The sequence below is a fragment of the Boleophthalmus pectinirostris genome, unplaced genomic scaffold, assembly GCF_026225935.1.
Source record: "Boleophthalmus pectinirostris isolate CB_2022bp ecotype Guang Dong unplaced genomic scaffold, ASM2622593v1 HiC_scaffold_23, whole genome shotgun sequence".
NCBI lineage: Eukaryota > Metazoa > Chordata > Actinopteri > Gobiiformes > Gobiidae > Boleophthalmus > Boleophthalmus pectinirostris.
In genome coordinates this window covers 34,469,713-34,497,036 of record NW_026571207.1, presented here as the reverse complement: position 1 = coordinate 34,497,036, position 27,324 = coordinate 34,469,713, and the positions used below count along the sequence as shown (strand labels likewise).

Genomic DNA, 27,324 nt, shown 5'->3' with positions numbered 1-27,324 from the left:
TCGCCAGCCTCCCCCAGAATCTGGGAAAAGCTCTCCCAGAGGTGAGTTGAAGGTTGCACCGACAGAGGGTTCTGCCAGATGTTCTCAACAGACCAGACCCTCACGATATGCTTGGGTCTGCCAGGTCTTTCTGTCTTCCTCCTCCGCCAGTGGACCCAACTCACCACCAGGTGGTGATCGGTTGACAGCTCTGCCCTGCTCTTCACCTGAGTGTCCAAGACAAGCAGCCAGAGGTCAGATGAGACATGCACTGATGGACACCCTTGTGCTTGGGCATGGTGTTCATTATGGACAAGCTTTGACTAGCACAGAAGTCCAACAACAGAACACCGCATGGGTTCAGATCAGAGAGGCTGTTCGTCCCCATCGCCCCTCTCCAGGTGTCACTGTCGTTGCCCACGTGGGCGTTGAAGTCCCCCAGTAGAATAACAGAGTCCCCAGTCGGTGCACTGTCTAGTACCCCTCGCAGGGACTCGAAGAAGGCTGGGTACTCTGCACTGCTGTTTGGCCCGTAGGCTGTCAGAACAGTGAGAGACCTGTCCCCGACCCGAAAGCGCAGGGACACGACCCTCTTGTTCATCAGGGTGAACAACATGCGGTGGGTGAGCTGTGGGGCAATGAGCAGGCCCACACCAGCCGCTCTGCGCGGGCAATGGCAGAGAAATGGAGAGTCTAGCGCCTCTCAGGGAGTTGGGTTCCAGAGCCCAAGTTGTTTGTGGAGGTGAGGCTGACGATATCTAGTTGGTAACACTCAACCTCCCACACAATCTCAGCCTCCTTCCCCCTCAGCAAAGTGACATTCTATGTCCCCAGAGCCCATTTCAATGTCCGGAGATCCAGCTGTTGAAGCCCCTGCCTTTGACGGCTACCCAGATCTCTTTTCATAGGCCCCTTACGGATCCTCCTACAGGTGGTGGGTTCATGGGAGGACAGCCCCACATCACTTGTTCAGGCTATGCCTGGATGTACCCCGTGGGGAGAGGTCCAGCCACCAGATGCGCACCCCAGGGCCTGGCTCCAGGGGGGAGCTCAGTGATGCCAATCCATCAGATGTAACTGGCCTTGTTCTTGAGCTCATCATAAGGCGCATTTGAACCGCTCTTAGTCTGACCCATCCCCCTGAACCTATTTGCCTTAGGTTACCCTACCAGGGGCATAAAGCCCCCGAAAACATAGCTCCTGGGATCATTTGGGCACTCAGGCCCCTCCACCACCTTAAGGTGGCGGTTCAAGGATAAAATCATGATAATTATTTTATGAAACTCATCGAGACTAGGAGTTATAGGAGTGAATCTGGAACTGAGTTCCATATTTGGAATTCCAATCGCAAGTATTATGGCAACCAAAGAGCCAATCAGGAGCGAGACTGTTGAAGGTAATGCCGGGGTCAGTATTTATTGTGGTTACTTTGTCTTATACAAGTGGGTGAATCTTTTGTTATATTTCTGTACTGCTGTAAAATTTGAGCTGTAGATGTTTAAATAAATAACTTATCTGACTAATTTTAGAGACAAATGAATGAATGAACAGTTTAACTTTGCTATTTCCTTATTTCAGTTTTGTATTTTTTAACCATTTGGATTAGTTCTCGTGGGATAGTCCTGTTTTGGGGTCACTATGTCAGTGTTATAACTTAAGCTTCAGTATTATTGTTTATTGTCTACATTTTCTCCAACAATAAATCGTACTTCCAAATGTGTTATCATGACAGGCTCAGGGTCCTCATGGACTGAATGGAGTTTGATCTAAGATGTTTTTTGTGATAGACTTAAACAATTTCTGTATTTTATAGAATGCTTTTTTTGTTGTTTTTGTTTTATGTAAATATCTAAACTGTTTTTTCTTGTTGCAGAGTGGGCTGAACTCACTGGGTGACCTCACTTTGGGACCTCCCATTATTGTGGGGATATGAACACCTGGGCTGGCAACCATTTTGTATGCTGTGGTCCAAAACAAGAAAAATATCTGATGAAGGCATTTTATTTTATTTTTTTTTTTCTGAAACGTTATTTTGAAAATAAATAAGCTTTTGGACATCGGCCATCTGAGTGTGCTATGCATTTTTTCCACTTTTGTCAGGCCCAGGGTTCGTATCATTTTAGTTTTGGTCTAGATCTGGTTCTGTCAATGTTTTGTCATTGGATTAAGTCTCTATTTAGTCATGCTTTTGTCTTTTTTTAGGTGTGGATTAGCCTATTAAGTCCTGGTTTAGTCTTTTTTGAGCTTTAAATTCCTTGTTTTGACACAGTTTTGACACAGTTTATCCCAGAAATGTACATCTAATTCAGTTTTACCATGATTTCAGGTTATAGCATTGTCTGGCCACTTTATTGGGCACACCTGCTCATTCGCTCATAGTTCACAGTCCACAGTCACAGGTAAACCAGCAGGTGTTTTGGAGGCGGAGCAACATGACAAAACTCAGCTGTTTCACAAGAAATGAAACTCAAGAGAGAGAGGAGCTGGTGCGAAGTGTCTGCTCAAACCACAATCAAACCCACAAGTTTAAACATCTATAAACAACAAATATCAGGTGAGCAACACTTTATTGTATTATGTTAAGAATAATAGATACTAGATAATAGATAGATCAAAGTACAGAATTACTGATATCACCACAAAAATAAAACTAAAGGGTTAAGTAATAAAAATGCAAAATTAAGTAAACAAGAAGTGATGTTTTTACGTAGGTATGACTATAATAAAAATTTTACTGTGATCAAATAGAAACATGTTTGAACTGGTGAACAGAATAAATGAGAAGAACTATAATAACTGTGTGAACAGAAGAGCCTGGGTGTGTCTCAATCAAACTGGCTGAGCTACACTGAAATAATCTGTCCTGAGATTCTCCTCTGTGCTAAGTTCACTTGAATGGATGTAGTCTGTAAATGTGGTAGTTGGATGGGTTGATGATGCAGATTGGTTAGCCTTACTTCCATCACTCTGCCTCAGGGCAGCTGTGGCTATAGTGGCTCACTGAGTGAACAGTGACTACAGTGAAGTGCACTGAGACTTTGACAAGGATGTAAAGTGCATTACAAGTTTAAAGCATTATTTTTTATAATTCTCACTGGTGTTTCCTTTTGTGTTACTCTTTGGAGACTGAGCTCTTCGTTCTGTTTCTAAAGTAGTGCCCAGACACCTGCAGAGGAAACTCATTTTGACCATCTGTCCTTTCAGTCATTACCCAAAGCTCATGAAGAGGTGAGAGTAGGAAAGTACATAAAGCAGTAAATAAAGAGCTCCTGCTTCACCATCAGCAAACTGTATTATGGACGAAGAAGGTGGAGAACCCAAGAATCTAGGAGAAGCTCTCCTTAAAAGTACAGATAAAGACAAAAGGTTCAGCCAAACTTAAGAGTCTCAAAGTCTGTTTAGTTTCCTTCCTGTAACACACTGAGCTCCGTGGTCACTAAAGGTGGTCGTTGATCTAGACTCATCACATGTAAATGTGTTTTCCTGTGTGTCTGCAGGATGGCGAGTGTGAGCTGTGTACTGTCTGAGGATCATTTCCTCTGCTCCATCTGTCTGGAGGTCTTCAGTGGTCCAGTGACCACTCCCTGTGGTCACAGCTTCTGCTGCACCTGCATCAATAAACACTGGGACACCTCTGAGCTCTACTTCTGCCCCGTCTGTAAAGAGGAGTTCAGCAGCAGACCAGTGTTAAAGACCAACACTTTCATGTTAGACATGTTGTCTGAGTTTAAAAACAAACCAAGAGGTGAGGAGCTGACGGCAGCAGAGTCAGGAGTGCTGTGTGACATGTGTCCTGACCCAAAGCTGCAGGCGCTGAAGTCCTGCCTCATGTGTCAGACGTCCTACTGCCCCCTCCACCTGCAGCCCCACCTCACAGTGCCCCGTCTACAGAAGCACCAGCTCATCGCCGCGGCGACCGACCTGGAGGAGCGGGTCTGTGCTGAACACGCCCGACCTCTGGAGCTGTTCTGCAGAGACCACTCTGAGCTCATCTGTGTCCTCTGCAGTTACACAGAGCACAGAGACCACAACACAGTCCTCCTGAAGGAGCAGTGTGAGGAGCAGCAGAAACATCTGCAGCAGGAGATACAGGAGAGAAGAGACAAAGTCCAGGAAATACTGAAGTCTGTGCAGCTCAGTCAGAAGAACGCAGACAGAGAAATGGAAGAGGGAGTGAAGTTCTTCAATGATCTGATGGAGTGTGTTCAACAAAGTCTGGATCAGTTTAAACTGAACATCGAAGAGAAACATGAGGAAATAAAGACAGAGGCAGAAGAGTTAATAAAAGGTTTAGAGTCTGAAATCTCTGAACTGGAGCAGAGACAAGCAGAGTTGGAGGAGATCTGGAGATCTGACGACCATTTTCAGTTTGTCCAAACCTTCAGTCTTCCAGAGCTGCAGGACTGGACAGAGGAGTCTGTGAGGGTTCCATTGTACAAGGGCAGAGTTTCCAAAGCTATGTCTGAGTTAATCACAAGGTTTACTCCAAAAATAAAAAAAAAACTTTTTGGGAGTCAGCTGACAGAAGCAAAGGAACATGCAGTCAAGGTGACTCTAGATCCAGATACAGCTCATCCAAACTTGGCCCTGTCTTGGGATTACAACGAGGTGCATTACACAAATCAAACAACAAATCTTCCAGACATCCCCAGAGAGATTTTCAAAAAAGCTGTATGTTTTAGGACATCAAAAGTTTTCTTCTGGCAGGTTTTATTTTGAAGTTCAGGTCAAAGGAAAGACCCAGTGGGTCTTAGGAGTGGTGAAGGAGTCAGCAGACAGAAAAAGATCTGCAAACTTCACTCCTGAAAATGGATACTGGAGAATTCCTGGAGGATGTAAAGATCCTCTGTGGTCTGCTGTGGAGAAGGTCGGGGTGTTTGTGGACTATGACGAGGGCCTGATCTGTTTTTTTGATGCAGAAACTTCAACTCTGATTCACTCCATCACTGACTGTTGTTTCACTGAGAACATCCTTCCACTGTTCTGTCCGGGCAACAACTCTCTTCCTCTCATACTTACTCCTGTTAATTATTGGACAGGACTTTTCCTTTTTTAAATTTAAACAAATATTATCATTATTTTTATGCCATGTATTAAAGGTGCATTGCTTAACTTTTCTGGTGGAGGCTCCGTCAAATGCTTTTCTCTATGGAGATATTATTGCTTTTTCTGGAATGTTTCACATTCACTTAAAGCTCACAAAAGTCAATTCTGAGTAATATAGGATTTAAAACAAACAAACAAACAAACAAACAAACAAAAAACAAAACAAAGAAAGTCCTCTACTTCACATTGTGTTATTTTTCTCCTCCACTACACTTCTCACAAACTTCTAACTTCCTGTTTGAGTCTAGATAATATACGAGTTTAACTTTCTGAAATGAGTGAAAAAAGATATAAAACTTGTTCATGATATTCTAGATTTTTGGAGATGTTCTGTATATCTGCCAAACTAGAGGAACTGCACACACAACACTGAAAAGGAGAAGAGCCAGTAGCAGACTTAAGACTTTGGAGAACTCCTTATCATGTATGATTTTCTATATGTTTTGTGTCTTTTTGATTGTTCTTGAGAAGTGATTTAGTCCTGGTTTAGTTCTGATTTAGTCCTGGGATCAGTCCTGCTTTATTCCTGCTTTAGTTCTGGTTTAGACCTGGTTTAGTCCTTGGATCAGTCCTAGTTTAGTCCTGGTTCAGTCCTGGCGCAAAAGTCACAGAAACGGGAATCTTTTTTTCTTTTTTCTTTTTCATTTAAACACAAAACACTGAAAACAATGAATCATTATCTGTTTTTTCACTTTGGTTTTGGAGACAAATAAAGAGGAAAATATATATATATATATTTTTTTTTCCCGTTTTCTTATTATTGGTTTTATTTTGAAAAACTAATGAACAAATGAGGATTGTAAAGGTACATACAGAGCGGAGAGTTTAAAATTCAACTCAGTATGAAGAAAACAGCTTACATGTTACAATCTTTAGAACACGAGGGTCTGGGGGTCTGGCAGGTTAATAAGGTCACAATAATTATTACATGAAATTCATCGAGACCAGCAGACATTGGAGCGAATCTGGAGCAGAGTCCCATATTTGGAATTCCGACCATGAGTATTGTAGCAACCAGAGAGCACAAACAAAGTACACAAACGCTAAATAAAAACACCACAATCATGTAGAGTAAGTTAATAGGAACATTTTAAGAACAAAATAACAAGCCCGACAGCCGCAGTTACAGAGCAAGGGACGATGGATTTTCAGTTAAAAGTGAACTGGAGCCAGAATTGATGGAGCTGGAAATGTACTAATGATTTCTGGGGGTCAGTATTTATCGTAAGTACTTTTCTTGGTACTTTTGGGGAACCGTTTGTTATATTTCTGTACTGCTGTAAGATTTGAGCTGTAGAGGTTTGAATAAATAACTTCTCTGACTCATTACAGAAACAAACTAATACATACATTGTTTAATTTTGCTGTTTCTTTATTGCACTTTGTGGTTTTTGACCTCATTGTACATTTAGAATAGTTCTTGTGGGGCGGTCCTGCTTCAGGTTTATTGCGTCAGTATTATTATTTTCAGTATTCAGTCGTACTTCCAAATGTATTATCATGTCAGGCCCAGGGTTCGTATCATTTTAGTTCTGGCCTAGACCCGGTTCTGTCCAGGTTTTGTCTTTGAATCAAGCCTCTATTTAGTCATGCTTTTGTCTTTGTCTTTTTTTTTTTTTTTTAGGTTCAGGTCAACCTCTTAAGTTCTGGTTTAGTCTTGTTTTTTGACCCAGTTTAACCCAAAAATGTTCATGTTATTCAGTTTTACCATGATTTAAAGTTATAGCGTTGACTGGCCACTTTATTAGGCACAGCTGCTCATGTGCTCATAGTCCACAGTCCATTGGCACAGGTAAAGCAGGAAGTGTTTGGGAGGCGGAGCAACATGACAAAACTCTGCTGCTTCACAAGAAACGAAACTCAAGAGAGAGAAGAGAGAGGAGCTGGTGTGGAGTGTCTGTTCAAACCAGAATCAAACCATCAACTTTAAACATCTATAAACAACAAACATCAGGTGAGTAACAAGTATATTAAGGCATTATGCTAAGAACAATAGTATTTTTGTTTAAAAGTACAATTTTGATCTACAACTATCACAAGAGACATAAAGAGAAAGTAAAATAATAAACAACATAATGTGAAGAGTTTCTTGCACTATGTAACTTTTTTGGTGGAGCGTCTGTTATGATAGTCTCCATGGAGATGTAATCGCTTGCCCTCAAATATTCCACAGTATGGCATTAAACATACTAACCCCACTTAGACAAGAAGGTACAACCATTAAACCAAGTTACAGCTCAGATCTGTGGAGAGGTGATCTCGCGCCAAGTATAAAGCATATTTTTCATGGTACGTTTGAGCAATAAAAACACGTCACTGACTAATGCAACAGCAAAACAGATACATTTAATGTCATACTGTGGAAGAATACAACACAGTGCTGTACTACTTTTTTTATTGGAAACAAAACATTAATTAAAATCAAAATGTGATCCCGAGAGCAGAGAAATACTGATGACTGTTGCTGTTACACAAACAAAAACAGGAGTGTCTGATTTAAACCAGCTGAGCTACATTCAAATACCTAAACTGAACAAACTGAAGTAAACATACTTCATACTTAATGGGCCCTCTGTTAACTCATGCATGTTTGAACAATTTCAAAGTTATATCAAAGTTCATGGCCAAAGGTGAGAGTATAATTGCCTTTAGTATTAGTATTGCCTTTGGACTTTTGGGCTCCTTCTTCACTACAACAGTCTGATACAGAGACCACGTCACTGCAGACTGTGCACTGATCCACCTGTCAATCTCATGCTCCATCCTCCCCTCACTGAACAAGACCCTGAGATATTACTTCAAAGAGGTTAATTTGGCCTTCCAATATAATTTCCAAAGTGTAAAGGTTCTTTTTGACAGACCAGTGTGTTGTTCACACATACCTTCACATGTTTTAGATGCCTTTAGATGTTTTCTTCTGAAGAAGGATGCAGAAGCTATTCCCCTACCAACGCTGAATTGGTAGGGGGATGGTCTGGTCTGTCAGAAAGAACCGTTATTTGAAGAAAAAAAACACAAAAACCCACAGATACTTGAGCTCAGGAGCAGGTCCAGTGTTCCACATCTGGGGAAAAATGTTTTAGTTGTGTGTAAGTAATGTTTCTCCAAAGAGCATCTGCAAACTGTCACATGTACAATACAGGTGGAGAACTCTGGGTCTGGAGAAGGTGTAAAGTGGAGTTAAAGTCTCAAAAGTCTGTCTAGTCTCCTCCCTGAGACAGAGTTCCTGTGAATGTTTTTAAGGTGGTCTGTAAGTATTCCCTGTGTGTCTGCAGGATGGCGAGTGTGAGCTGTGTGCTGTCTGAGGACCATTTCCTCTGCTCCATCTGTCTGGAGGTCTTCACTGACCCAGTGGCCACTCCCTGTGGTCACAGCTTCTGCTGCACCTGCATCAATAAACACTGGGACACCTCTGAGCTCTACTTCTGCCCCGTCTGTAAAGAGGAGTTCAGCAGCAGACCAGTGTTAAAGACCAACACATGTCTGTCCGAGATGTTGTCTGAGTTTAAAAGTCAAGGTGGAGACAATGCACTGCAAAAAGAGCTGAAGGAGCAGGTACATGTCACACTGTTTATGTGTTTTGATAAGTCTTGACTTGGTTTAATGGAATTGCTTTAATGGAACTACTTAACTTGTTTCATGACATTTCTAAGTTAGTTCATGATAACTGATAATTGATTGATCTGTCAAAAGAAAAGAATACCCCACTGGTCAAAATTTTAATTGAAATAAGAAATACTGTAATATCACAAAACTATTTAAAATTAATGTACAGTAGGTCTATCTAGTAACAACTACATGACTAATCATCATCATTCTGATGTCAGGACAGTTAAATAAATCTATTCTGCTCCCACAGTGTGAGAGCTCAGAGCCAGAGTCAGGAGTGCTGTGTGACGTGTGTCCTGACCCAAAGCTGCAGGCGCTGAAGTCCTGCCTCATGTGTCAGACGTCCTACTGCCCCCTCCACCTGCAGCCCCACCTCACAGTGCCCCGTCTACAGAAGCACCAGCTCATCGCCGCAGTGACCGACCTGGAGGAGCGGGTCTGTGCTGAACACGCCCAGCCTCTGGAGCTGTTCTGCAGAGACCACTCTGAGCTCATCTGTGTCCTCTGCAGTTACACAGAGCACAGAGACCACAACACAGTCCTCCTGAAGGAGCAGTGTGAGGAGCAGCAGAAACATCTGCAGCAGGAGATACAGGAGAGAAGAGACAAAGTCCAGGAAATACTGAAGTCTGTGCAACTCAGTCAGAAGAACGCAGACAGAGAAATGGAAGAGGGAGTGAAGTTCTTCAATGATCTGATGGAGTGTGTTCAACAAAGTCTGGATCAGTTTAAACTGAACATCGAAGAGAAACATGAGGAAATAAAGACAGAGGCAGATGAGTTAATAAAAGGTTTAGAGTCTGAAATCTCTGAGCTGGAGCAGAGACGAGCTGAGATGGAGGAGCTTTTGAAATCTGATGATGATTTTCAGTTTGTCCAGACTTTCACTTCAGTCAAACCTGCTCCAGAGCTGCAGGACTGGACAGAGAAGTCTGTGTGGGCTCCATCATACAAGGGAAGAGTCGCCCAGGCTGTGTCTGAGCTACAAAACACAAGGGACTCAAGGCCAAATATAAAGGAACATTTTTGAGAGTCTGTTGAAAGAAGCAAAGAATCATGCAATCGAAGTGACTCTAGATCCAGATACAGCTCATCCAAACTTATATCTGTCTTTGAATTACAAAGAGGTTCAGCACAAAGAAAACGAAGGAAAAATGTCCCAGACACACCTGAGAGGTTTTCAAATGTGACATGTGTCTTAGGAAAACAAAGTTTTTCATCTGGCAGATTTTATTTTGAAGTTCAGGTCAAAGGAAAGACACATTGGTTCATTGGAATAGCCAGGGAGTCAGTGGCCAGGATAATATCTGGGTCTTAACTCCTGAAAATGGATACTGGGTAATTTCACGGAAAGTACAAGAATCCTCTGTGGTCTGCTGTGGAGAAGGTCGGGGTGTTTGTGGACTATGATGAGGGTCTGATCTGTTTTTTTGATGCAGAAACTTCAGCTCTGATTCAGTCCATCACTGACTGCAGATTCACTGAGAACATCCTTCCACTGCTCAATCCTTGTAGCAGTAATGATGGCGAGAACTCTTCTCCTCTGACAATCACACCTGTCAATGTTTAGTGATTTATTTATTTTTTTTAATGGTTCTATGTTATGCATTGTTTCATTTGGTGCCATATTAAAAAAACAACAACAAATAAATAAAAATTATAAATTTTCTCAAATTTCAAGACAACATTACCTTATTTTAAGATACGTGCATAAGTACAGTTTAAATATACTGTTCTACTGTTCTCAGAAATAAAGGTTTAATATAGGTTTAGTTATTCAAATTCAAAAAGTTTGTCAGTTTTCATATGAAACATACGAAGAACTGAAATTGTGCTCCTCACTCCAAATGTTTTAAATAAATACTACTACTAATAATAATAAACGGAAAAGTCCAAGTTCTTCTTTAGGGGGAAGCAGATTCTTGCTTCCTGGCTGCCTGGTGGTTAGAGAGGGGAGAGAGGTCAGCATCCTAACAGCCTGGGAGGCTTCTGTACCTCCTCCCTGAGAGCAGGAGGCTAAACAGATTATGTGCGGGGTGAATTGCATCACTCACAGATGTGATGGCCTTGCGGGTGAGGCAGGGGGTGTAAATGCAGGTGAGATGGGTGGTGTATATTCGGGTAAAGCGGGTGGTATATATACGGGTGGTGTATATGTTGGTGGAGACGGGTGGTGGGTGAGGGGGTGTTGTATATGCGGGGTGTATATGCGTATAGTGTATATGCGTTTGAGCGGGTGGTGTATATACGGGTGGTGGATATACAGGTGAGGGAGGTGGTGTATATGGGGAGGCAGGAGGTGTCATATACGGGTGGTGTATATACAGGTGAGGGAAGGTGGTATATTATGTGGGTGAGGCGGAGGTGTATATACGGGTGGTGTATATGCAGGTGAGGGAGGTGGTTATATGTGGGTGAGGCAGTGTATATACGGGTGGTGTATATACAGGTGAGGGAGGTGGTATATATGTGGGTGAGGCGGGAGGTGTATATACGGGTGGTGTATATGCAGGTGAAGTGGCTGGTGTATTGTGGGTGAGGCGGGTGAATTTTCAGTAGTACAGTTTTGAGATCAGTATGGTTAAAATCACAGGTTTTGTATAAATCTGCTGGGACAGGCGATACAAGGCTCAAAACTGGGTCTGTCCCAGGTTAAAAGGAACATCTGGTCACCCTATTATCTACAATCAAAAATATTATAGCCTATTTGGTGCATAATACATCTGACTTTAGGATGCGCCAAACCCAAGGCATTACATGAAAAAGAAAGAAGCAGAGATAAATGCATGATGGAACGGTTAAAGGTCTTATATTTTGCAAAATTGACTCTTGTGAGCTTTAACCAATGCGACTTATATATTAAAATGTTCACACTGAAGCCGAGAGGTTCTAGTCTTGTGTGTGAGTATCTGCTGCTCCTGTTCCTCCTGTACCACTGTCACTTCACTCTACTGCACATGTCTCCTGCAGAAAGAGCCTCTGTTCCTGTCTGTATCATGTCAGTCGATCGCAACCATTACTTCTGCACCACTGAAAATTAAAAATTTAAACAAACTTATAAAGACGACTGAGAAGACTGAACACAAATGCCCCAAAAACAAAATCATATTTTGCAGATTATAAGCTGCAAGTCGTGAAATCTGCAGCTGAAAACGGTAATCGAGCAACAGAAAGAAAGTTTGGAGTGAGAGAGAAACTTGTGACACCGGGAGGATGCACCATGAAACTTTCCTGAAGTCATATAATTTCTAACTGGAACTGATGCTGAGTCTGACGACAGCGACACAGAAGAGGAAGCGGCGCTCTGTTTACCTCTGGAGGTCGAGTTGCTCAGAAGTGACATTGAGGATGAAGAATTGAATGGATTTAGTGATTTGGAGTGAGATGGAGAGTTTGTTAAAACTTGTTCTGTTCTGTTGTTTATAGTTTATCTGAAGAACTGTTCATATGTGACGTTAACAGTCTGTTGTTCTCTCTTCTATTGTTATTACTAGAACTTGACTTTACACAGGAAATGTCTGTCCCTGGTCTCTGAATTTATCAAATGCATTTCCCCCAGAAAGTGCCGGTGCAATCAATAGTCCAAATAATATGGTAATATGACCCTTTAATGTAGCACTGCAACTGTACAAAACTAGTGCTTTAATACAAGAAAAGTGGCGCTAAAAAGTAAATACATACATGTATAAATAATAATAATATTAATAAATGAATAAAATAAATAAATATCCTGTTTCACAACGTTTAGCCTCTGCTTTAAAATCTAATCCTAAATTACAGATGTTATCCACACAGCGCACTTTATCTGGTGAGTGACACTTTGCTGATATGACTTTAATCCCACAGACTCTGACAAACAGACTGAAGCTGAGGGGGAGGAAGCAGGGAAGCTGGACGACTAGAGCGACAGAGCAAGAACAGACTGTGTATAGAAATAAACATCACTCACCCGCTACAGTCCATCACCCCTCCTCTCTCTGTAACTACTGCTGCAAGTCTCTTCAATTTGGTCTTAAAATGTTCGTATTAACCTGCTCTGCATCATCCTGGTGTTTTAATTCTGCTCATTTTTCCCTAAACCGAGATGTAAACATTAATACCAGTACACATGGATTGTATAAGCGGCTCTTGAGGTCAAAATAAGTCAGTTTTTATATTGTACTTATTGTATTTTGCAAATAAAAAAAAAAAAAAAAAAAAAAAAGATTTAGTTGTGGAAATTATTTGAGGTCAGCATGGGTTAAACTTCTCTTAAATTCAGTAACAGATATTTCAGCAGCCCTTATAAAAAGACAAAAATGTGCAACGTCCCCAACAACTTGTCAAAACAGCGCCATATTTTCATGCGTTTCCTTTTGATTACTGCCCAAACATCTGCTACTGTCTGCATTCAAAAGCCCGGGCCAATATTTCGACAAAAACGAAAACAAAAATACACGGTTTTCCATTGATTGAGCGCCTGGCTACAGTTGCGTTGTTGGTTAGTTGGTCCATTGTAAACTCATTATGGTTTGAGTCTCATTTTACCAACGCACAGCTGCCAATCTGAGGACACGCCGCAGCGGCAGAGTAAACAGGCTCTTTCCATCGGTGAAAAGTTTTTACATATTTACCTCAAATGAACTTTAAATGCACCGTTTGGCCTTTTAAATGTTTGAATGTGGAAATGTCTTTGTATTATCTGAACACAAGCATGAATGTTATCATCTTGTTACTGTGTTCTGTTGAGAAATTGCATTACTGATGATTATTAAGAGTATTTACGTTTGTCTGTCTACAGCTATATGGTTGCTATAGTTTTTAAATTAACTGCTCCTTTTACCTTTACAAAACACAGCTCCAGGTCTGTTTGTGATGAGAAAATGACATTAGAACATAAATGAGAAAATAACATAATATGGGTTCACTGAATGTTTAATCATCAGGGTTGAAGAACATAACAGGCAAAATGTAAACTAGGCTGTAAAACTTCATCAACTGTTGTCAGCTGTGTTTGCATCAAATCTAAGCTTTTATTGTCCAAGAAACAGGAAGCTAGTTTTATATATATATATATATATATATATATATATATATATATATATATATATATATATATATATATATATATATATATATATATATATATATATATATATATATATATATATATATATATATATATATAGTATAACAGTGGTGGTTGACATAATACCAAGTATATCAGGAAAAAGGAACACGAGAAGCTATACAGGGGCTATAGAGAGCCTAAAGTAAAGGCATAGTGGTGCCGGTGGTGATCGTCGGGGCTGTAACCCCCAAACTGTTACAACAGATGGACATAGTCCAGAAAAGTGCAGTACTGGGAACAGCAAAGATACAGAACTCTCATAGAGAGGACCCGAGCTCAATAGGGTATAAGTGAGAAACACATTTTTTTTATTTGTTATATATATATATTCATATATTATACAGTGTTGGGAGTAACAGATTACATGTACTGGAGTTATGTAATCAGAGTACAAATTATGAGTAACTGTATTCAGTTACAGTTACTGTTTCAGTGAGTGGTAATTAGATTACAGTTACTTTGTTGAAATAAATGGATTACACGGCGGTATTTTCCTGTTTTCACATTTTGGGCTATATCTCTTTTTTTTCTTTTTTTCAGTAATTCCATGCATTGCCGAACACTGAACCAGGTCCAAACCAGGTCTAAACTAAGTCTAAACTATGTCTCAAACAGGATTTAACAGGACTAAACCATGCTGCGTGGACCATGTCTCCTCGTCTTCTATCAATAATATTTTTAATATGGTTAGTAAAGTCTGGGCTTTTTATTTTCTTTTATCAGACAAAACATCTTATGTGAAGATCCTCATCTTTGCTTCTCTACAGCAAATCAAGTAATCCAAAGTATTCAGATTACATTACTCACTTTAAGTAATTTAATCGATTCTGTTACAAACTACATTTTGGGGTATGTAATCTGTAATCTGTAGGGGAATACATTTTAAAAGTCACCTTCCCAACACTGTGTAGATATATATATATATATATATATATATATATATATATATATATATATATATATATATATGTTTTTCCATCAGATCAAATGAGGTTTGCTCAGACTCAGAATCACACAGGTAAACACTGTGGACTGCTCAGAGAACATATTGGAACATACTGTGTGTGCTGTTTGGTTTAAGGAGGCGGGAGAATCGACTGTAGACGATTCAAATCAATCAATTCTTTGTGAGTTCAAATATTTTTGGAACAAAAAGTGACGTCTTTCTGGCAATCAACACAAACACTAACATTAGTACATCTGTCCATTTCCTTTGTCTTTATGAAGCGCTCGTGCAGACTGCACTCTGCAGGATTCCCACGGTCATGAAAATCCTGGAGAAGACATGGAAATTGAAAATGTCATTTTCCAGGCCTGAAAAAGTCATGGAATTTTGTAAATTCAATGAAAGTTTTGGAAAAGTCATGGAATTTTAGTATTTGGGAGAGTTGTGTGAGGCTCATTCTGCTTTCTGATTGGAGAATCGTCTTGAGAAGAATAAATCCACATTACTGTTAAAACTATATTTCATTTGAACAGGACCTCGTCTCTGGGGACAGTTAAGTCATGTTTATGCAAATAAAAAATATTTAAACATAATTTATGTTGGAAACTTAAAGGTGCATTGTGTAACTTTTCTGCTGGAGATGTCATTGCTCTGTCTGGAATGTTTCACAATATGGCATTAAACCTTTCTATCTTCATGGAGCTCAAACCAGACCAAGTTACAGGTCAGATCTGTGAAGAGGCGACTCCACTCACAGTCATAATGTTTGTTTTTCTAGGTATTTTTGAGCCGTAAAACCACCTGTAATTGAATAAATGTAAAGTAGAGCTGTTTAATGTCACACTGTGGAACATTCCAGACTGAGCAATGACATCTCCATAGAAACGAGCAGGTGACGGACACTCCACCAGAAGCTGCACAGTGCACCTTTAACAAGTGCATGACAGAGCACAGGAAAATGTGAGTATGTCATAACCGTGATATTGTCTGGTGTGTGGTTTTATTGTTTATATATTGAGCTGTTCTTAATCTCTCTCCCTCTTTCCCCCCCTCCCTCTTTCTCCCTCTCTCTCTTTTCTTCTGTCATCTTTCTATTACCTCTCTTTACCCTTGTCTTTTCCTTTTTACTATTTCTCACCATTCCATTTCTCTGTTGTCTGTCTGTTTCTCTTTCTCTCTTCTCTCATCGACATTCTTTCTCTTCTGCCCCTCTCCCAACTTCACTCGCTCCTTTTCTTCTTTCTCTCTTGCCCTCCATTCATTGTTTCCTGTTAAAAAAATGTACTATCTAAGTCTTTCATGCACATTTTGAGATCTAATAAAGCGTCAAATTTTGTGATTTTGATAAAGATTTGTGCTGAATTTTGCTCAACAGAAGCAACTGAATTATATTTTTGTTCTAGTTGTTTGTATCATAAAAAATAATACAGTGGAGTAAAAAGTACGGATATCTGCTCTCAAATGTAGGCCCCGTCCACGCTAGTATGTATTTGAGTCATTTTCGTTGTGGATGCAGTGTTCGTTCACACTAATCTGATGGAAAACGGCTCCAGAGATGGAAAGATCTGGTGCCTCCAGCTCCCACGAATTCAACTGAGTACAGATCTGATCTGGCTCTGTGTGGACGCCTGAAAATGCTGATACGTTGAGTAGGTCTGTGCACCGCGAAGTAATTCACCACCACAACACTAAGGCTACGTTCAGACTGCAGGGCTTAACGCTCAATTCTGATTTTTTTGAGAAATCCGATGTTTTTGCGAGGTCGTTCACATTTCCAATTAAATGTGACTTGTATGTGACTCCAGTGTGAACAGTAAACGGCCCAAAAGTGTCCCACATGTGCACTGGAGACACGACGACGTCAACCTGCAGTGAGCGTGCTCTGTGTTTACAGAAGTTGTCCAAACATGGACGCAGCATCGAGCACCTGGAGATTTTAAAGTTCCTCTCGTACCGGAGCCAAAACATGAACAACTTACTTGTTTTAAGGAGGAGATTGAGAAGGAGAAGGACGAGGTTTTTGGCCGTGGTGTTTTGTGGGACAGTCGGACGTCTGTTGAAAGGAACATGTGGATGTGGAGACGTAGTCAAGAGTGGTGAGTGGTGATGTGCTTCACTTCAGTGACACGGAGTTCATTTACAATTTTCACCTACTTCAGCACAGAATAGTGACGTTTGTGGCTTGTTGATAACGTGTAGGTGGATGAATGCACTTTGGCCGTTCACACTGAAGTCACATGTCAAAAGATCAGATATGTATCGGTTTCAGGAGCACATATCCAAGTGTCCTGGGTCACATTTGAAAAAATCGGATCTGTGTCATTCAGACTGTCATTAAAAGATCAGATACAGGTCACATAGGGGCCAAAAAAATCGGATTTGGGTCACTTCAGGCTGCAGTCTGAACGCAGACTAAGAGGCTAGAATATATGTCCATTCATATAAACGTGTGTCTGTGTGCACGACCTGCAGATGTATAATCTCTGAAAAGTTTAACATGAACCATCTCAAACACAGAACAGACTCACCATCAGCAGAACACCCCTCTGTCACAGAAAGAACACTCATATTCCACTGAGTCGTGTCCTTTAGTCCGACAGAACTTGAACCGCATCAACGCACAATAGCGAGCTGTTTTTTGAGCCTCAGTTTATGCAAATGAGCCATGTGGTTTAAGTTTAGTTTCTGTAAAACGCAAACTCAAAGCTGCGTGGATAGGGAAGACACAGAAACAACGTGTCTGGATGCAAATTGTTTCCGATACGGTGATTTGTTTTAGTGTAAACATAGCCGTAGTGAATAAAAGTAAAGTTGCAGGTTGTGTATAATGATGCACTTCTTATCCCGATGAAAGTCGCTCGATGGACAAGTGCCAGTCTGCTGTTTGTGCACAATAATGTCTCTATATTGAATGCTGAGATCAGAAACGTTGCATACAAATTTATGAAGCGCCTGGAGGATTCACAAAATTAAATTCTAAATGTTTTAATAATGCCTGAGCCGAGCAGTGTCAGGTTCACTCCTGCACTCTGGAGGCACTGGAGGAACTGTTTATATGGACCGTAGACTATTATTACTCTTTTCTTTGTCTTTTGTCTGTTTTTTAACTGTCCTATATGGACCCACTGGAGTCTGAAATAAAACCTGATTTATAAAAGTACTATAAAAATGTACTTAAGTAAAGTACGGATACCTAATATATATATTTTTTTCTCAGTACTTTACTATTTTTTACTTTGTTACATTCCACGATTGCTCTTCTTCCGTTCCAAACCCCCTTCATCTTCTCTGTTTCCTCACTCTGTTCCTCGCTCTCCCACCCCCTCTTTTTTCTCTCTATCTTCCCTTCCCTGTTTCTCTCTGTTCTCTCCCCCCTCTCTCTCTCTCTCTGATGTGTGACAGTGGAAAAAGTGGTGTTGTGGGCCGGAGGTCGGGTCCTGGCGCCGGGTCAGAGTATCAGAGTATTTATGTGAACTAAAGACGCACTAAACAAACACGAGGCCGCTTGATCAGGACGAGCCCCGAGGAGCCGCTCCGCTACTCTCACGTGGAACGAAAAGACACTTTCCCAACCTCCGACCAAATCTGAGGAGCAAGTCGACAGGAAAATAGAGACACACACACAGAGAGAGAAACAAACAGAGAGAGAGAGAGAACGAGAGAGAGACACACACACACACACACACACACACACACACACAGAGAGACACGAACACAGAGAGAGAGAGAGAGAGAGAGACAACACGCAGTAAGAGAGAGACAGAGAGAGAGACGGAGAAAGACACACACACACACACACAGAGACAGAGAGAACAGACACACAGACAGAGAGAGAGAAACACACACACACACACAAAAAGAGAGAGACAGAGCTAGAGAGGGAAATAGAGACACACAGAGAGAGAAAAAAAGAGACAGAGAGAGAGAGACACACACACACACATACACAGAGAGAGAGAGAGAGAGAGAGACAGAAACACAGAGAGAGAGAGAGAGAGAGAGGGAGAACACGCAGTGAGAGAGAGAAAAAGAGAGACACGCACACAGAGAGAGAGAGAGAAAGAGAGAGACGGAGAGAGACACACAGAGAGAGAGGGGGGAAAAGAGAGAGGGAGAGAGAGACAGAAACACAGAGAGAAAGAGACAGAGAGAAACACACACACACACAGAGAGAGAGAGAATAAGAGAGAGAGACAGAGAGAAAGAGAGAGAGATGAAGAGAGACACACAGAGAGAGAGAGAAAAAGAGGAAAATAGAGACACACACGGAGAAAGAAAGAGACAGAGAGAGAGACAGAGAGAGAGACAGAGATACACAGAGAGAGACAGAGAGAGACACACACAGAGAGTGAGAGGACAGAGAGAGAGAGAGAGAGAACATGCAGTGAGAGAGAGACAGAAAGAGACACGCTGAGAGAGAGAGAGAGAGACAGGGAGAGAGCGACACAAGAGAGAGACAGCGATACAGAGAGAGAGAGAGAGAAAGAGACAGAGAGAGAGACAACACGCAGTGAGAGACAGACAGAGAGAGAGACACACACACACACAGAGAGAGAGAGAGAGAGAGAGAGAGAGAGAGAGAGACAGAGAGAGAGAGAGACAAGAGAGAGAGACAGACAGAGAGAGGGAGAGAGAAGGAGATGGAGAGTGAGACAGAGAGTGAGAAAGAGCAAGAGAGAGAGGAGAGAGAGTCGGGGAGAAAGAGACAAGAGAGAAAGACAGACAGTGAGAGAGAGAGATGGAGAGAGAGACAGAGAGACACACACACACACACAGAGAAAGAGAGAAAGATGGAGAGAGAAAGATGGAGAGAGAGAAGAGAGTGACAAAAGAGAGAGACAGGGAGAGACACACAGACAGATAGAGGAGAGAGAGAGATGGAGAGAGAGAAGAGAAAGTGTCAGAGAGTGAGAGAGAGAGAAGAGAGAGAGAAAGAGAGAACAGTCCCGGAGCGACAGAGCAGACAATTGAATGAGGAAGTGGAAGGTTCAGACTGGAGCAGTAATGAGGTTAAAGTCAGGACGGGTTTGTGTAAAACAACAACAATCAACTCGTCAAACACAACAGACGGAGAGGACGAGAGGACACGTACAACCTGCACATCACAAGTCACACCTCCACCTCCAGATTAGTAGAACATCAGTTTTTTGATACTTGGATACGTTTCTAACATCGTCTCAAACTAAGAAAGTGCAGCTCGAAGGATAAAAGTGAGGGACTGCTGGATTGCGGGAGAGGAACTGTTTGTTTTTCCTGTATCCCGTACAAGATTCTAGGTAAGGAGCTCGCTGTGGACACTGGAGATGGCGCGTGCTCCAGGAGACCTTCCAGCGGAAATACCAGAGGAACGGCCCATTTCATCGACTGAAACACCAGAAGAATTCAGAGCGGAGTCTTTCAGTCTTTCTTTCAAGACGAGTGACACTTTTGGCTCTTGCTTTCCTCAAAACTGCTGCTCTGTCTGTCTTTCGTTAAATGCAGATGTTGTTTGAGTGCATACCGCAGTACCATTTAAAGAGCTATGACACTGTATTCCATTATAGCTCTGAAAATGGCGCTATGGTCTACAACAAAATCTCTTCTTCACGAATAAGGCGCCCGCAGCTCAGGACCGGCTTTTGAGTCTCCATGGTCTAGTTCAGGGGTGGGCAAACTTTTTGGCTAGGGGGCCACAAAGAGTTCAAAAATTTGAGGGAAGGATCAGACAGGAGCAGATGGATGGAACGGAGAGAAAAAATAACATGAGATATGTAGAAAACATGTGCTTGAATTTCAATTGAAAATCACTACAAAGCATCACAACAAAATATCTGTTGTACGTTTTATTTTTATTTTAAATTTTTTATTACTGACAGTTACTATTTAAAAGCACTGAAAGTTTTGTTCTCCTTCAGGATGTTATCATCATCACTCTCCTCCTGACTGTATTTATTTCAAAAATAGAAGAAGATGCAGATCTACTTCTGTTCAATGTGCGTCCTCAAAACTCAACAACGACCAACGCCAGGACAGAACAGTGTCAGTGTGTCAGTCTGTGAGCAACGTGTTATATTTGATCTGGTGCATTGTTCATAATGAGTGCGTTTACGTGCACATCAGTATCTCGGTCACGATCGGGTTTTTTGAGTCATGGTGCATGTAAATGCACTAACCCGGTTACTGCAATGTAAAGTTAAGTGCGAATGCGTCCAAAAGACAAATACTTCTGAAATACTTTCCGGGCGCCATCAAGTTGTGGCCGTCACCATATTTTCTTCTTTCTACCTCCCTAAACTTGACTTACCACTGACCAAAACACACGATTGCATCACTCTCCAGTATGAGTCTAGCCCCAACTAAATCTTTCCCATGTAACACTTCCTGCTCTGTCGTATATTATAACGTCCTATGGATGAAGAATTCATAATATACGAGTCCACAAGTCTTTAAACTTTACTTTCTCCCTGTTCAGAGTGGAAACAGTGCAGTGTTGTGTCTTGAACACTTCTGCCTCACTCATGGTCCGAATACATCGACCGAGAGTGACTCCTGTCACTAGCTCGTCCGAAAGAACACTTTCCCATAAAGCACCAACATAATAAGCTGCACCTCAATGTATATGTAGTGCGCCATCTACTGGGAAACGCCAGAAATGCAGGAAAAATAAAACATTAACAAGGTTTACAGGGCCGCATACGGCGCCCGGGCCGTAGTTTGCCCACCCCTGGCCTAGTTTGAGTCTAGTTCTGTTTAAGCCCTGATATAGGCTATGTTTATATGATGACGGTCTGAACAGAAGATGCAAAAGTAGTGTCGCATCTTCACTTTTTATTCCGCGTTTAGACAAGTGTTTTAAGGAGTAACTCTGCATGCATACGGTTTGTGTATGTTTGTACTTAAAGCAACAAGAAGAAGTTTTCACGCCACACGTTTTCATCAGCTCCTCCTTCCACAAACTTGTTCCACCATCGACTGGTTCTCCAGGTCTCGTCCATATCCGTTTGACTCGACTGCGACGAACTGATGAATCCAGAATTTGACAGAGGTGATTGCAGATCCTTCTCTGTTCACTAATAGTATTTCTGCAGATTCTCCACATTTATTTGGCGCCTCCTGTAAGTTTATTAGAACTGGAAATGATCCCACATGTTTTTTTTCCTTCTGTGTACTGTATGTATATGACATAAATGCATACGTGACCTGAGCAGATCTGACCAGAGTTTTGCGTCTTGGGCAGTGTAGACAGAAACACTACGGCGGAGTGTATTCAACTTTTCCACTCAGGAGGGTGGCTTCAGATTTTTGCGTTTTTAAGCCCCAAAAACACCATCACCGTCTAAACGAAAGGCACTTCTGATAAAAATATTTTGTCATTTTTACCCGAGAGAAAGAAAGAGAGAAAGGACAGTGAGAGGGGGATTGATGAGAGAGGTTAAATATAGATGGAGAAAGACATACAGATAAAAAAAACTTGAAAAAAAAATGCCAGAGACAGAGCAAGAGACAACACAGAGAGAAGAGAGAGACAGCAAGAGAGCGATACAGAGACAGAGAGAGAGAGAGAGACACACACAGAAAGAGAGAGAGAGAGAGACAGAAAGACACACAGAGAGAGAGAGAGAGAGACAGAGGAAGAGAGAGAGAGATACAGAGACAAAAAGAGACAGAGAGAGACACAGAGGGAGAGAGACACACACCCACAGAGACAGAGGGAGACAGAAAGACACACAGAGAGAGAGATACAGAGACAAAAAAGAGAGAGAGGAGAAAGAGACAGAAAGACACACAGAGAGAGACACAGAGGGAGAGAGAGAAAGAGGCAGAGAAAGACAGAGAGAGAGGGGAAGAGAGACACAGAGAGAGAGGCAGAGAGAGAGAACATACATGGATAACATCTAGAAAGTCTAAAAATCTTTCATCTAAATCTGGTCTAAAGCTGGTTTAATTCCACGCTAATCTCACTCTCATCCGTCTGGTTAAGTTATGAGTTTTTCCTGGTCTGGTTCTGGTCTGGTCCTGGTCTGGTCCCGAGGTGGTCCAAGATCCCAATCTGGACCGAATCAAGTCCGGACATGACAAAGGGAAAGCCCAGCGTCTGTGGGCAGAGCTAGCGACAGGTTTTCAAACATTTGGACATTTTCTGTGAGTCAAAACCCAGAGAAAATCACTTTTGTTTGGAAATGTGAAAGGTTGTGATATTGTTTCTGAACCGCACGCTGGCAGCAGACGCGCAGCCTGGGCTCTGGTCTAAAACGTCCCTGGATTTATTGTCAAACGCCGTCATTTGCTACTTAAAATCCTGCATTAAGTGTCTCCTCCGGCAGACAGACGCGACCGCATTGTTTTGTAAAGCCAGAAAAGGTCATCTGAGTTTAGCTCTGTATTGTAATTTACTTATTTATTGCAAGTATGCTTCACAATATGACTTTAAACCTGTCTATCGCCGTGGAGACAAGCAGGCAGTGCCACCGGGCCATGTTACGAGTCAGATCTGTGGAAAGGCGAGCCAGTTCACAGTAAGAATGTGTGTAAACTGAGCTGGAGGACAGGTCAGAATTCTTGGGTGGAAGTTGCTGTTTAAAGCTGCATTGTGTAACCTTTTGGTTGGGGGGCCTCCACTTGTCTGCTTGTTTCTGTGGAGATGTCGTTGCTCTGGAATGTTCCACAGTGTGACGTTAAACAGATCTGCTTTACATTTATTCAATTACAGGTGGTTTTATAGCTCAAAAATACCTAGAGAAACAGACATTATGACTGTGGGGTCGCCTCTCCACAGACCCAGGGGTGTAGTGGGCGTGGTGCGCGGGAGTAAACAAACAAATATAAAATAGCTACAACTTGAACTGGAACTATTGGCAAAGGTGAAAACAACCTGCATAGGCTCATGAAATCTGCACTACTGTTTTATAGTGACCTGAGACATGAGGAACCAGGTCTAAACCAGGTATAAACTAGGACTGAACCAGGACTGAACCAGGACTGAACCAGGACTGAACCAGGACTGAACCAGGACTGAGTGGAGAAAGGACCGGCGCAGAGCTCCATGTCCCACAGGGTTAAAGAGCAGCGGTCGCCCGATTGCGCTTTGCGGACACCCTGCTCCACAGGCTCGGGGTTCTCCCTCTCTCTCAAGTCTCAGATTTGTCCTGGTTAGACCTGGTTTAGTCCTGTTCAGTCCCAGTTTAGTACCGGTTTAGTCCTGGTTTAATCCTGGTTTGTCCTGGTTTAGTCCTGTTTTAGTCCTGGTTTAGACCTCGTTTAGTCCTGTTTTAGTCCTGGTTTAGTCCTCTTGGTTTAGTCCTGGTTTAGTCCTGTTTTAGTCCTGGTTTAGACCTGGTTTAGTCCAGTTTAAGTTCTATTTCAGTCCTGGTTTAGTCCTGGTTTAGTCCTGTTTTAATCCTGGTTTAGACCTAGTTTAGTCCAGTTTAAGTCCTATTTTAGTCCTGTTTTAGTCCTGGTTTAGTCCTGGTTTAGTCCTGGTTTATTCTTGGTTTAGTCCTGGTTTAGTCCTGTTTTATTCCTGGTTTAGACCTGGTTTAATCCAGTTTAAGTCCTATTTCAGTCCTGTTTTAGTCCTGGTTTATTCTTGTTTTATTCTTGGTTCAGTCCTGGTTTAGTCCTGGTTCATGTGTTGTAGTCTATTATTTATGTTCTGTAGTTGATTATAAACGGCGTTGACGTTAATAACATGATTCTGCACCATTCTGAGTTAAAAAATAATCAAATATTACTCATTTTTACTGGGCCCCTTCAGTTTTATTTATATATTTATATATATTTTTTAAGGTAGGTAGGTGGGCGGGATTCATCACATCAATGACGTCACGAATCGCGTACCCCCACTTAACAAATCCCCACTACACCACTGCACGGATCTGACCTGTAACTTAGTCTGGTTTGGTCTCCATGACGACAGAAAGTTTTAATACCAAACTCTAGACAAAGCGATAACATGTGCATGGAGAAAAACATTTGACTGACCCTCCACCAGAAACGTTACGCAATGCAGTGAGATTGCGGATTTGTTGGCCCGGTTTATGGTTCATATCTGTGTAATCGCTCGGCTTTGCCACACGGAACACAAACTGGTACAAAGTTCAACGTCTTCTCTGTCAGTGAAGATAAACAAAAGTGAATATTTTACTTAACTTTTGCCATAAGATTAAAGGCGCTGCGTTAGATTTTTAAGGTGAAAAAGTGAAAAAACTGAAACGGTTTGCAGCGGTCCAAAGTCCTTCCTCACTTACCTTACGCATTCAGAGCACAGGCATTATTCACCACGATGAGTTAATAGGTACCTTTCAACAACTAGCATGCTAACAATGTTGTTCCTGATTCTGAATAAATAAAGCGCTTTATAATTAGATGAAAACAGTACACAGCAGATGTATTTTGACCTCAAGAGCAGCTTATACAATATATCTGGACTGGAGCGGGACATGTTTTTCTCAAGTACATGGAAAGAAATTGGGTACAGCCAGTTACCTGATTATTATTTCTTACGGCCCATGGTAAAGGTCCAATATTACACAAAATGTGAGCTTTTAGACATGTTAGAATGTTGTGACATCATCAAAACAGACTTGGAGTTGTGTTTTGTTTCACTGGCCTCCTTTACATTTTGTTTTTTTAATTCTGAATTAATTGTTCGGAATTAAAAAGTTCGTAATTAAAATATTCTCCTTCGAGTTTACATAGAAATAATAATTCTGAATTGAGGTTTACATGGAAAACATGTTAAATCGTCTTTATTTAATTCTGGTCAGCGTCTGGAGGTGGGGAAGGGTTCTGACTGGACAGAGACACAAACGTATTTACGTCGACCGGAAAGAAAACACACACTTCAGCTGCTACAGGCTTTTCTGTCATCTCAGTTTGTTGTTACGCCAAGGACACAAACATGATCCAAACTTTTTCCGCAGTGGTTCCAGCAGCCGGAGAATCCTCTCATCACACTTTACATCTGTCAGCTGAGGAGGAGAAGGGAAGAGTGTTGGAGAAGGAGGAAGAAGACAAACTGAGTGTGAGGCTGCTCTACCTCAGCCCACTCCCACATCCCGCTCACAAATCCAAAGAGACGTGGATGAAAGTCCAAAGACAGGACTGGTGGAGCCGGATCGTCCGGATCACGTCAGAAGGACGACACAACGAGCATGAACTGAACCACCGACATTATTTTGAAGAAGAATAAACGTTCACATGATCGAGGAATAAATGAATTCAGCTTTAAATTTGGAATAAAACTGATAGCCTGATTCATCAGGCTATCAACTCAGGCTATGAACAGCAGCATTAGGATTTGTTCACTCGACAGTAATTGAGTACTTTTTTTATTTAACCAATCACTGCTATTTGGTCGCGGTGTACATAATGTGCCAAATCCTGTAGGAAGAAGGGCAATAACGACTTTCAAACATAAAATTCACCAAACATTCTCTTTATTCTTTTAAATCCTCGATCTCGGGAATCGTTGCAACACAGAATGTCTGTCTTCATCTACATCCATCTCAACGCTTTGTTTACTGTTGTGCTGTTCCACAAAAGGGACTCAGACAGACGCGACGTGTTTGACGTCATGGCTTCACAGCTCACAGCTGATTGGCCAGTGCACCGTCTACAACTTCTGGGGTTCTTGCAAACTGTCTAGTCTATTCTGATTCCTGACCTAGTCGCTGGAGAGAAATGAAACTGAGCAGAGGCATTAGGTGGCGACCAGCTTGGCTAGAATAAAACACCCACTTAATAATCATTTTCATTAGGAATTAAGTGTTTACACTGTCTTTTTAAAGCGAAATACATTTTTATTCAGAATTTAATTATTTTTATGTGGAATTAAAGCTCTCATGTAAACGTGGCAACTCACACATGTTTGAGTAACACGTTATTATTAGTCTGTCTACATCTCCAAAACTCAAAATGATCTGTTCCACCTTACGATGTCATGCAGAGGTAGTTTAGAGTTTAGAATATTGTTTGGCAATTCCAGGGCTGAAATGATCTAAATGATTCCAGTGAAGGTGTGTGGATTTTAAAAGCACGGTGGAGCACTTTCTGTATTACCACATGACATCACAAGGTGGAACAGAGTGTTTTCTGTTTGAGAGGAACTAAATCTACAAGGTTTGTGTGTGTGGTTTGTATAAATGAAACAAAACAACTCCAGGTGTGTTTGTGATGAGGAAACATTAGAACATACAGTAGATGAGAAAATCCCTTTAAACAACATACAGAATTTTCACTCCACCGTCTAATAAATGAAGAAACACACGTGTTTTGAATATGAAGTGTAAATGAGGTGGACTCACTTGTACGGAGCTCAGAGCGGCTCTACACTGCCCCCTTCAGTCACACAGGCACGGGCCTTGTGTTGCAGAACCAGAGCAGGAGCTTGGAGGCAGAGGAGCAGCCACTGGACGCCCAGGGAGGAGCAGCCGAGAGCGGGCAGGAGCGCAGGGCGGAGGGGGGGTACGGAGGAGAGGGGAGGTGACGCCCAAACGTGAAGGAAGTAGCATGGGTAAAATATAAATGTTTTGATGGAATTGGAATGTTTTTGTGGAGGGGTAAAACCATGCGATGAAGCCGTGCAGAAATCCAA

General features: G+C 41.7%; 2 protein-coding genes across 2 annotated transcripts in view; one reads left to right on the top strand and one right to left on the bottom strand.

Moving 5' to 3' along the window:
- Positions 1-27,324, bottom strand: part of htr4 (5-hydroxytryptamine receptor 4) — a 262,431-nt gene that overhangs the window by 20,621 nt on the left and 214,486 nt on the right. The window lies entirely within an intron of this gene.
- LOC110160786 (E3 ubiquitin/ISG15 ligase TRIM25-like) lies at positions 2,309-5,817 on the top strand. The gene is made up of 2 exons (XM_055158856.1): positions 2,309-2,533; positions 3,477-5,817. The coding sequence occupies exon 2, from the start codon at positions 3,478-3,480 to the stop codon at positions 4,696-4,698; it is 1,221 nt and encodes a 406-aa protein (XP_055014831.1). The 5' UTR covers positions 2,309-2,533; position 3,477; the 3' UTR covers positions 4,699-5,817.